Source organism: Salvelinus alpinus, chromosome 5 (assembly GCF_045679555.1).
Source record: "Salvelinus alpinus chromosome 5, SLU_Salpinus.1, whole genome shotgun sequence".
Lineage (NCBI taxonomy): Eukaryota > Metazoa > Chordata > Actinopteri > Salmoniformes > Salmonidae > Salvelinus > Salvelinus alpinus.
In genome coordinates, this window is record NC_092090.1 from 12,068,878 (window position 1) to 12,081,300 (window position 12,423).

Below are 12,423 nucleotides of genomic sequence, written 5' to 3' on the forward strand. Positions count from 1 at the left end.
GAGAAATGTACAGTCTAGTGAAAGCACAATGTTTGGTTAGTTACTGTATGTTCAGTATGTATATATTCCTACATGACTTGGATACAAGTGAGCCTCCCTGTAGCATGTATTTCATCAGATGTTTTGGGACTTGGGCACTTTTCTTTCACCATGCATTTTGGAAAAAAACAAAACATTATTTTTGATTGACTTTTGAGTTTGTAGATTCTTGTTGCACTGTGCAGACAGCCTTTCTTCCTCTCGGTCTCTGTGGACTTTAGCCAGGAGTCAGTGAAATGGTTTGAGGACAGTGACATTTGCCCTGTCCTTTAGGGACATTTAGCAACATTAGCGCATATTGATGGATGGTACAGATTTTAGCTTGACTGTCAAGTAAAGCCCTCTGAATAAAGAGAATGTCCAGAGAGTTATTATTCTAACTTAGCGGGGCTTCTTCACAGAGTACATCACACAGACATGGATGAGCCTCAAATTGTATGATCGATGTGGGAACCAGAGCTTGAAGGCTTTTGCAAGTTAAAGCGCCCCTGAGTCTAAAGCAAATAAGGGTTTAAACAGTCTCTCTCTCTCCGTTTATCGCTTCTCTGCAGCAATCTCCGTTGTATATCACTCCAAGGTCGACAGCTCGCTAGCCAGCCGCGTGGTAGTGTTGTGTTTAGTTGCAGGCTGCACACTTGTTTATTCACGCCATTTAATGCATTGAATTAAAGCCCATTTCGGTAAGCTACTTCTCATTCCAACTACTTGTCACAGGGAGATTGACAGGCGACTCAAGGTGCTGCTGACACCTAGAACAGTAACTGACAGACTCTGGAGCCCACAAGGCAGCCCATTCTCCTTTGGCCAGCAGATTAAGAGTTCATAAAGCCAGGATGAAGAATGTATCTGTCCCTCACTGTTGGATGGACAGTAGTTCTTTGGGGTTTACATAAGACTTACAGTCCTAAGTCGATAGAGCAGCAGTTGGTGTTTAGGACCCTGACACACAGATAAGAGAAGAGTAACAGAGAAGAGTAACCTGCAATCGGAATAGACAGAGTAGAAGGTCCTCCAGGCAATTGCACTTGTACAAAACAATACATTATGTTCCATACAAGCCTGGCATAATTCTCTTTCACATTTGAAGTAGGTATCTCTCCATGATTTGTAAATTAAACTGACATTTGTTTATTGCTATAAATACTTTGTCTGCTTCATTTAGTTGATTGAGGTTTACGAGAGAGCCTAATCGGAAGTGAAAAGGACTAATTTGAGCTTTGACGTCCATTGCATTAAAAGAACAATTAAAGCTGTAATTCAGATGTGTCCTCTGTGAGTGGTGTAGTTACTAAACACGACAGATATAGTTTTAAGAAGATTTTTGTTGTGAAAGGAAATCTGAGGTTTTCTGTTCACCTTCTGGTATTTCACCTGATATTTCTACCACTTGTCTAACCCAGAGCCTTTATTCCAAATCTGAGGTTTTCTGTTCACCTTCTGGTATTTCACCTGATATTTCTACCACTTGTCTAAAACCCAGAGCCTTTATTCCAAATCGAATGTAACCCCGTGACATCATCTTTTGGGCAAGAGTTAGGATTTTTGTCTGTTGTGTGGCTAAAGTATTGTTTGTTAAATAAACACAATTGTTTTTTTATATCAATAATACTTCAGGTGATAAGCGTCAAACCTGACAAAATAATATATTTTTAAAAATGTGTTTATACATGTAGTTCTCCTTTAAATGTACCAACCATCCGTCTTACTTCTGTCTCCGCAGGTAAGCAGTAGAATGGTGTCCGGGGAGGCAGGTGGGCACAGCTACCTGGTGGCGTGCTGGCAGCCCATCCTGGTCCTAATGCTGGGCACTGTCCTCTCCGGCTCCACCACCGGCTGCCCGTCCCGCTGTGAGTGTAACGCTCAGGAACGTTCCGTGGTGTGCCATCGACGGAGGCTGGCCTCGTTTCCCGAGGGCATCCCCATCGAGACGAAACTACTGGACCTCAGCAAGAACCGTCTGAAAAGCCTGGGGCCTGAGGAGTTCATCAACTACCCACAGCTGGAGGAGCTGCAGCTCAATGAGAACAATATCTCTTCCATGGAGCCCGGGGCTTTTAGCAACCTTGTCGGCTTGCGGACTCTGGGGCTGCGCAACAACCAGCTTAAGCTAATCCAGTTGGGAGTGTTCACAGGCCTCAGCAACCTCACCCAGCTGGACATTAGCGAGAACAGAATTGTTATCCTGCTGGACTACATGTTCCAGGAGCTGTACAATCTGAAGGCTCTGGAAGTCGGCGATAACGACCTGGTGTTCATCTCTCACCGAGCGTTCCACGGCCTCAGCAGCCTGGAACAGCTGACCATGGAGCGCTGCAACCTGACCTCGGTGCCCACCGAGGCCCTGAGCCATCTGCACAACCTGCTGTCGCTACGACTACGCCACCTCACCGTCAATGCTGTCAGGGATTACTCCTTCAAGAGGCTTGACCGCCTGAAGGTGTTAGAGATCTCCTACTGGCCCTACCTGGACACCATGACCTCCAAATGCCTGTACGGCCTCAACATCACCTCCCTGACCATCACAAACTGTAACCTCACCGCCATCCCTTACCAGGCCATTCGACACCTTGGGCATCTTCTCTTTCTCAACTTGTCTTTTAATCCCATTCACACGGTGGAGGGGAACAAGCTGCACAATCTGCTGAGGCTCCAGGCCTTCCACTTGGTAGGAGGGAGATTAGCCACAATTGAGCCCTACTCCTTCCGGGGTTTGAACCACCTCCGAGTCCTCAACGTATCCAGCAATAGCCTGAACACCCTGGAGGAATCCGTCTTTCACTCTGTGGGGAACCTGGAGACCCTGGCACTGTACGATAACCCACTGGCCTGCGACTGCCGACTGCTCTGGGTCTTCCGCCGCCGCTGGAGGCTCAACTTCAACCGGCAGCAGCCTTCCTGCTCTTTGCCCGAGGCCGTGCAGGGCAAGGAGTTCAAAGACTTCCCCGACATCCTCCCCTCCGATTCCTTCACCTGCCAGAAGTCCAGGATACAAGACCACAAGGCACTGCAGAGGCACGTGGACGAGGGCACAACGGTCCATTACACATGCCAGGCGGACGGCGACCCAGCCCCCGTGATCATGTGGCTGTCCCCCAAAAAGCAGTTCATCACCACCAAGTCCGTGGGGCGTCTCAGCGTGTCCCCCGAGGGCACGCTAGAGGTGCGCTACGCCCAGATCCAGGACAACGGTACCTACCTGTGCATCGCCAGCAATGCAGCAGGGAATGACACCAAGCCTGCCCACCTGCATGTGCACAGCTACTCGCCCAACTGGCCGCACCAGCCCAACAAGACGTTTGCTTTCATCTCCAACCAGCCCAGCGAGGACGGGGCCAACGGGACCCTGGCCCAGGTTCCCTTCCCGTTCGACGTGAAGACTCTGATCATCGCCACCACCATGGGATTTATCTCGTTCCTCGGCGTCGTCCTCTTCTGTCTCGTCATCCTCTTCCTCTGGAGCAGAGGAAAAGGCAACGTCAAGCCAAACATAGAGATTGAGTATGTACCCCGTAAGGCAGAGGCAGGTGAGAGTAGTCCAACCGGCGATGCGCCGCGTAAATTCAACATGAAAATGATGTGAGACTCAAGCTTACTGACTTCAAAATGAGGTGTGGACACACTATATTCTCTTTAAATATATGTGGAATTTATGAGAGATAGACATCTTGATACTATACCCAAGACTGTTTTACCTTCAGGGACTGAATCTTAAACAGCGAGTGTTGGATTTAAAAGTATTCAAATCTCTGTGCGTTTTTATGGGCAATAGTCATTGAGAAAATAAGCCAGAATAAGCCAGTCATGTGTTATGCTCCTTTCAACCTGAAAATGGAGATTGTCTTTATCTAGTCTTTTGATTGTTTTTTTTTCTCTGTATCTTGTTTTTCTTACAATGTACAATGAGCAAAGGAATGGTCGCAATACCACTTAAAGGGGTAGTTCACAAAAATGCTGAAATTGACAGCAGCAACGGTAAGAGGAATATCATGTCAATTTGTTTGAACTACACCTTTAATGGTTATGGGTTTTGAGCATATTACTGTATTACGAGCAGGCGCAATTCAAGCAATGTACGTACAGTGCATTCGGAAAGTATTCAGACCCCCTTGACTTTTTCCAAATGTTGTTACGTTACAGCCTTATTCTAAAATTGATTAAAGTTTGTATTAACTCATCAATGTACACACAACACCCGATAATAACAAAACAAAAACAGGTTTTCAGACCCTTTACTCAGTAAACACCGGGATTTGGGGAGTTTTTCCCATTCTTCTCTGCAGATCCTCTCAAGCTCTACCGGGTTGGAATGGGAGCGTCGCTGCACAGCTATTTTCAGGTCTCCAGAGATGTTCGATGGGGTTCAAGTCCGGGTTTTGGCTGGGCCACTCAAGGACATTCTGATACTTGTCCTGAAGCCACTCCTGCGTTGTCTTTGCTGTGTGCTTAGGGTCATTGTCCTGTTGGAAGGTGAACCGTCGCCCCAGTCTAGGTCCTGAATGCTCTGGAGCAGGTTTTCATCAAGGATCTCTATGTACTTTGCTCCGTTCATCTTTGCCTCGATCCTGATTAGTCTCCCAGTCCCTGCTGCTGAAAAAAATCCCCACAGCATGATGCTGCCACCACCATGCTTCACCGTAGGGATGGTGCCAGGTTTCCTCCACACGTGACGCTTGCCATTCAGGCCAAAGAGAGTGTTTAGGTGCCTTTGGAAAACTCGAAGTCGGCTGTCATGTGCCTTACTGAGAAGTGACTTCTGTCTGGCCACTCTACCATAAAGGCCTGATTGGTGGAGTGCTGCACAGATGGTTGTCCTTCTGGAAGGTTCTCCCATCTCCACAGAGGAACTCTGTCAGAGTCACGCCCTGACCATAGATTGCTTTGTATGTTTCTATTTTGTGTTTGGTCAGGGTGTGATGTGGGTGGGCATTCTATGTTTGTATGTCTATGTTTTCTATTTCTATTGTGTTTGGCCTGGTATGGTTCCCAATCATAGGCAGCTGTCAATCGTTGTCTCTGATTGAGAACCATACTTAGGTAGCCTGTTTTCCCACTGAGTTGTGGGTGGTTATTTTCTGTTTAGTGTTTGTTGCACCTTTCAGAACTGTTCGTTGGTCGTTTTGTGGTTTTTGTTCGCGTGTTCATTCTTTATTAAAAGTATTATGGATACGTACCACGCTGCACTTTGGTCCTCCTCTCCTTCTCCCGACGACAATTGTTACAGTCAGAGTGACCATCGGGTTCTTGGTCACTTCCCTGACCAAGGCCCTTCTCCCCGGTTGCTCAGTTTGGCCGGGCTGCCAGCTCTAGGAAGAGTCTTGGTGGTGCCAAACCTCTTCCATTTACGAATGATGGAGGCCACTGTGTTCTTGCAATGCTGCAGAAATGTTTTTGTATCCTTCCCCAGATCTGTGCCTTGACACAATCCTGTCTCTGAGCTCTACGGACAATTCCTTCGACCTCATGGCTTGGTTTTTGCTCTGACATACACTGTCAACCGTGGGACCTTATATAGACAAGGTGATGTCTTTCCAAATCATGTCCAATCAATTGAATTTACCACAGGTTGACGACAATCAAGAAACATCTCAAGGATGATAAATGGAAAAGGATGCAAATAATTATTTGAAATTTAATACATTTTCTAAAAATTCTAAAAACCTGTTTTCGCTTTGTCATTATGGGGTATTGTGTGTAGATTGATGAAGAACATTTTTTATTTAATCCATTTTAGAATAAGGCTGTAACGTAACAAAATGTGGAAAAAGTCAAGGGGTCTGAATACTTTTCGATTGCACTTAAGAGATAGAAGTAAGCTAGAAAGGCATAGAACGGCATATTCTAATTTGTAAAAAAAATATATATATTATGCTTGACAATCATCAAAATCACAAAGGTCATTGGTATATATCACAGAATAAGTACAATGTAAAATATCAGCAATGAAGTTAGGGTCCTCTGATGCCATTTTGTCAACTGAGTGTGCAGTGGCTCAAATCCTTTCCTAGCAAACTAGGAACATTCTCTGAACATTAGCTAAGATTCCCCTTAAGTTCTAGTTCGGGTTTTAGGATGATAACATCCCAGAAACATTAAAATAATGTTTTTGATAACAACATTATTTTGTACAATTTATTTTTTATTTTTTATGAAATATCCTTGGAATGTTCTCCTAACATTCCCTAAAATGTTGTGCACAACATCTGTAAGAAACACCACAGAACATTCCCCAAACGTTCACATTAGGTTACTAGGTAATGTAATAACACAATGTAGCAGTAACGTTTTTTACAACATACTGCTGCAACAAAATATGAGAGCAACGTTCTTGGAAACTTCTTGCAAAAAGCAAATGTTTTATACAAACATTGTATAATCATCAGCACAAGTGGACAGTTTTTGTGTTATGAGAACATTTGCCGCAATCTAACAAACGTTCTGGGAACTTTCACAAAATAAATTTGGGTTTGCTGGGTTGTTTGTATAATCACAAACATGCTTCAAATTATCATTGTGTTATTCAATTTGAATCCCTATGTTGTTTTTTTGTCAGTGTGTTCTCCTGTTAGCTGTGATCAGGAACCAGTTGTTGTAATACAGTTGATGTGTTAACAGGGTTTTATGTGGTGAAATACATTTTATAGCCATAGTCTGCTCTGAAAGTAATGTGTTCATAAACCCTTAAACCACTGGTTATGAAATAATGGACGGAATGAAAGCATATTAAAACAATAAAGTTTTATACAGTAATTGTATACATTTCTTATGCTATTCCACTCAAGCACATTGAAAGGGCACCAAATTAGTCTATTTGCCTGCTGTATATCCCCGAATGTGAATACAGTAGTAGGCTAAACACTGTTGACAAGCCTAGGATTTCAGGTCTCGGAGTTGGTTTTCTCCCTTTTGTATGCGGTAGCCTAGCCAGATGGGGGATGCTATAAGGAGTTTATTCTTTCATGCTGTGAGTGCAGCTGTGAATAATTTACAGGGGATGACGTTGCTATGAGAACACCAGAGAAGCGAAGATGAAACTGTGTCATCCTGGCACTCTAGGAGTTGAACACGAAAGGATATTATTGGAGTAGATCCTGTTACAGTATCAGAGGCCAGGGAGGAGCTGTGAAATATAGCAGTGGTTCCCAAACTTTTTATAGTCCCGTACCCCTTCAAACATTCAACCTCCAGCCCCAGCACCAGGGTCAGCGCACTCCAGCTGTGTACCCCCTCTAGCACCAGGGTCAGCGCACTCCAGCTGTGTACCCCCTCTAGCACCAGGGTCAGCGCACTCCAGCTGTGTACCCCCTCTAGCACCAGGGTCAGCGCACTCCAGCTGTGTACCCCCTCTAGCACCAGGGTCAGCGCACTCTCAAATGTTGTTTTTTGCCATCATTGTAAGGCTGCCACGCACACACTATACAATACATTTATTAAACATAATAATTTGTTTTTGTCATAACCCGGCTCGTGGGAAGTGACAAAGAGCTCTTATAGGACCAGGGCACAAATAATAATATAATAATAATCAATAATTTTGCTCTTTGTTTAACCATCTTACATAAAAAAACGTATTTGTTTATCGAAATTGTGAATAACTCACCACAGGTTAATGAGAAGGGTGTGCTTGAAAGGATGCACATAACTCTGCAATGTTGGATTGTATTGGAGCGTCTCAGTCTTAAATCATTTTCCACACACAGTCTTTGCCTGTATTTAGTTTTCATGCTAGTGAGGGCCGAGAATCCACTCTCACATAGATACGTGGTAGCAAAGGGTATCAGTGTCTTAACAGCGCGATTTGCCAAGGCAGGACACTCTGAGCGTAGCCCAATCCCAAAATCTGGCAGTGGCTTCTGATTAAATTCAATTTTCACAGAACCGCTTGTTGCAATTTTGATGAAGCTCTCTTGTTGAAATATCGGTAAGTGGACTGGAGGCAGAGTATGAAAGGGATGACGAATCCAGTTGTTTGTGTCATCCGTTTCGGTAAAGTACCTGCGTAATTGTGCACCCAACTCACTCAGGTGCTTCGCTATATGACATTTGACATTGTCAGTAAACCTGAGTTCATTTGCACACAAGAAATCATACAGTGATGGAAAGACCTGTGTGTTGTCCTTGTTAATGCAGACAGAGAAGAATTCCAACTTCTTAATCATAGCCTCAATTTTATACCGCACATTGAATATAGTTGTGGAGAGTCCCTGTAATCCTAGATTCAGGTCATTCAGGCGAGAAAAAACATCACCCAGATAGGCCAGTCGTGTGAGAAACTCATCATCATGCAAGCGGTCAGACAAGTGAAAATTATGGTCAGTAAAGAAAACTTTAAGCTCGTCTCTCAATTCAAAAAAACGTGTCAATACTTTGCCCCTTGATAACCAGCGCACTTCTGTATGTAAAAGTATGTAAAAGCATTACATGGTCGCTGCCCATATCATTGCATAGTGCAGAAAATGCACGAGAGTTCAGGGGTCTTGCTTTAACAAAGTTAACCATTTTCACTGTAGTGTTGAAAACGTCTTTCAAGCTGTCAGGTATTCCCTTGGCAGCAAGAGCCTCTCGGTGGATGCTGCAGTGTACCCAAGTGACGTCGGGAACAGCTGCTTGCACGCACATTACCACTCCACTATGTACCCCTGTCATGGCTTTTGCGGCATCAGTACAGATACCAACACATCTTGACCACCAAAGTCCATTTGATGACACAAAGCTGTCCAGTACTTCAAAAATATCCTCTCCTGTTGTCCTGGTTTCCAGTGGTTTGCAGAAGAAGATGTCTTCCTTAATTGACCCCCCATAAATGTAACGGACATATACCAGGAGCTGTGCCAGGCCCGCCACCTCTGTTGACTCATCCAGCTGTACGCATAGAATTCACTGGCTTGTATGCAAAGCAGTAATTGTTTCAAAACATTTCCTGCCAAGTTACTGATGCGTCGTGAAACAGTGTTGTTTGATGAAGGCATTGTCTTAATAGTTTTTTTGGCCTTTTCCCCCAGCATTGTCCCAGCCATATTCACGGCAGCAGGAAGAATTTAGTCCTCCACAATAGTATGGGGCTTGCCTGTCCTAGCCACTCGGTAGCTCACCATATAAGATGCTTCTAGACCCTTCTTATTAATGGTATATGTTGCTTTTATACATGCCTTACTATTCGAAAGTCATCTTAATTCTCGCTCAGAAAACTCCTGTGGCTTATTTTTCAAATTGGCATGTTTTGTTTCTAAATGTCTGCGCAAGAGTGAAGGTTTCATCGAGTTATGAGATAGTACTTTTGCACATATAACATACTGTGGCTGAGGAAAGGCACTACTCCCAACATACACTACTGTTCAAGAGTTTGGGGTCACTTAGAAATGTCCTTGTTTTTGAAAGAAAAGCACATATTTTGTACATAAAAAAACATCAAACTGGCACTAACCAGAATAGAAAGAGGAGTGGGAGGCCCCGGTGCACAACTGAGCAAGAGGACAAGTACATTAGAGTGTCTAGTTTGAGAAACAGACGCCTCACAAGTCCTCAACTGGCAGCTTCATTAAATAGTACCCGCAAAACACCAGTCTCAATGTCAACAGTGAAGAGGCGACTCCAAGATGCTGGTCTTCTAGGCAGAGTTGCAAAGAAAAAGCCATATCTCAGACTGGCCAATAAAAATAAAATATTAAGACGGGCAGAAGAACACAGACACTGGACAGAGGAACTCTGCCTAGAACTCTGCCTAGAAGGCAGAGTCGCCTCTTCATTGTTGACGTAGAGACTGGTGTTTTGCGGGTACTATTTAAAAAATATATATATATAAATATACGACAAAACACACATCATGACAAGAGAGACAACACAACACTACATAAAGAGAGACCTAAGACAACAACATAGCAAGGCAGCAACACATGACAACACAGCACGGCAGCAACACAACATGACAACATGGTAGCCACACAACATGGTAGCAGCACAAAACATGGTACAAACATTGTTGGGCACAGACAACAGCACAAAGGGCAAGAAAGTAGAGACAACAATACATCTCACAAAACAACCACAACTGTCATTAAGAGTGTCCATGATTGAGTCTTTGAATGAAGAGATGGAGATAAAACTGTCCAGTTTCAGTGTTTGTTGCAGCTCGTTCCAGTTGCTAACTGCAGCGAACTGAAAAGAGGAGTGACCCAGGGGATGTGTGTGCTTTGTGGACCTTTAACAGAATGTGACTGGCAGAACGGGTGTTGTATGTGGAGGATGAGGGCTGCAGTAAGTATCTCAGATAGGGGGGATTGAGGCCTAAGAGTGTTTTATAAATAAGCATCAACCAGTGGGTCTTGCGACGGGTATACAGAGATGACCAGTTTACAGAGGAGTATAGAGTGCAATGACGTGTCCTATAAGTAGCATTAGTGGCAAATCTGATGGCCGAATGGTAAAGAACATCTAGCCGCTCGAGAGCACCCTTACCTGCCGATCTATAAATTATGTCTCTATAATCTAGCATGGGTAGGATGGTCATCTGAATCAGGGTTAGTTTGGCAGCTGGGTTGAAAGAGGAGCAATTACGATAGAGGAAACCAAGTCTAGATTTAACTTTAGCCTGCAGCTTTGATATGTGCTGAGAGAAGGACAGTATACCATCTATCCATACGCCCAAGTATTTGTATGAGGTGACTACCTTAAGCTCTAAACCCTCAGAGGTATTAATCACACCTGTGGGGAGAGGGGCGTTCTTCTTACCAAACCACATTACCTTTGTTTTGGAGGTGTTCATAACAAGGTTAAGGGTAGAGAAAGCTTGTTGGACACTAAGAAAGCTTCGTTGTAGAGCATTTAACACAAAATCCGGGGAGGTGCCAGCTGGGTATAAGACTGTATCATCTGCATATAAATGGATGAGAGCACTTCCTACTGTCTGAGCTATGTAGTTGATGTAAATTGAGAAGAGCGTGGGGCCTAGGATTGTGCCTTGGGGTACTCCCTTGGTGACAAGCAGTGGCTATATCTCCTATATCTCCTATAGCTGGTGTATCTTCTATATCTCCTATAGCTCCTATATCTCCTATATCTGGTATATCTCCTATAGCTGGTATATCTCCTATAGCTCCTATAGCTGGCATAGCTCCTATAGCTGGTATACCTCCTATAGCTCCTATAGCTTGTATATCTCCTATATCTGATAAAGCTGGAATATCTCCTATATCTCCAATAGCTGGTATATCTCCTACAACTGGTATATCTCCTATAGCTGGTATATCTCCTATAGCTGGTATATCTCCTATAGCTCCTATAGCTGGCATAGCTCCTATATCTCCAATAGCTGGTATATCTCCTATAACTGGTATATCTCCTATAACTGGTATATCTCCTATATCTCCAATAGCTGGTATATCTCCTATAACTGGTATATCTCCTATAGCTCCTATAGCTGGTATATCTCCTATATCTCCTATAGCTGGTATATCTCCTATAGCCGGTATATCTCCTATATCTCATATAGCTCCTATTTCCTATAGCTGGTATATCTCCTATAGCTCCTATAGCTGGTATATCTCCTATTTCCTATAGCTGGTATATCTCCTATAGCTGGTATATCTCCTATATCTCATATAGCTGGTATATCTCCTATAGCCGGTATATCTCTTATATCTCATATAGCTCCTATTTCCTATAGCTGGTATATCTCCTATAGCTCCTATAGCTGGTATATCTCCTATATCTGATATAGCTGTTATATATCCTATAGCTCCTATATCTCATATAGCTGGTATATCTCCTATATCTCCTATAGCTGGTATATCTCCTATAGCTCCTATAGCTGGTATATCTCCTATTTCCTATAGCTGGTATATCTCCTATAGCTGGTATATCTCCTATATCTCATATAGCTGGTATATCTCCTATAGCCGGTATATCTCCTATATCTCATATAGCTCCTATTTCCTATAGCTGGTATATCTCCTATAGCTCCTATAGCTGGTATATCTCCTATATCTGATATAGCTGTTATATATCCTATAGCTCCTATATCTCATATAGCTGGTATATCTCCTATATCTCATATAGCTGGTATATCTCCTATAGCTCCTATAGCTGGTATATCTCCTATTTCCTATAGCTGGTATATCTCCTATAGCTGGTATATCTCCTATATCTCATATAGCTGGTATATCTCCTATAGCCGGTATATCTCCTATATCTCATATAGCTCCTATTTCCTATAGCTGGTATATCTCCTATAGCTCCTATAGCTGGTATATCTCCTATATCTGATATAGCTGTTATATCTCCTATATCTCCTATAGCTGGTATATCTCCTATAGCTCCTATAGCTGGTATATCTCCTATATCTGATATAGCTGTTATATATCCTATAGCTCCTATATCTCATATAGCTGG

General features: G+C 43.4%; 1 protein-coding gene across 2 annotated transcripts in view; it reads left to right on the forward strand.

Moving 5' to 3' along the window:
• lingo1b (leucine rich repeat and Ig domain containing 1b) overlaps positions 1–6,786 on the forward strand; it is a 29,995-nt gene extending 23,209 nt beyond the window's left edge. For both annotated transcript variants that reach the window (XM_071400633.1, XM_071400634.1), the window contains exon 2: positions 1,760–6,786. In XM_071400633.1, the coding sequence (XP_071256734.1) occupies positions 1,760–3,619 (1,860 nt within the window). In that variant the 3' untranslated portion in view covers positions 3,620–6,786. The remainder of the gene's footprint in view (positions 1–1,759) is intronic.
• Positions 6,787–12,423: the final 5,637 nt, after the last annotated feature.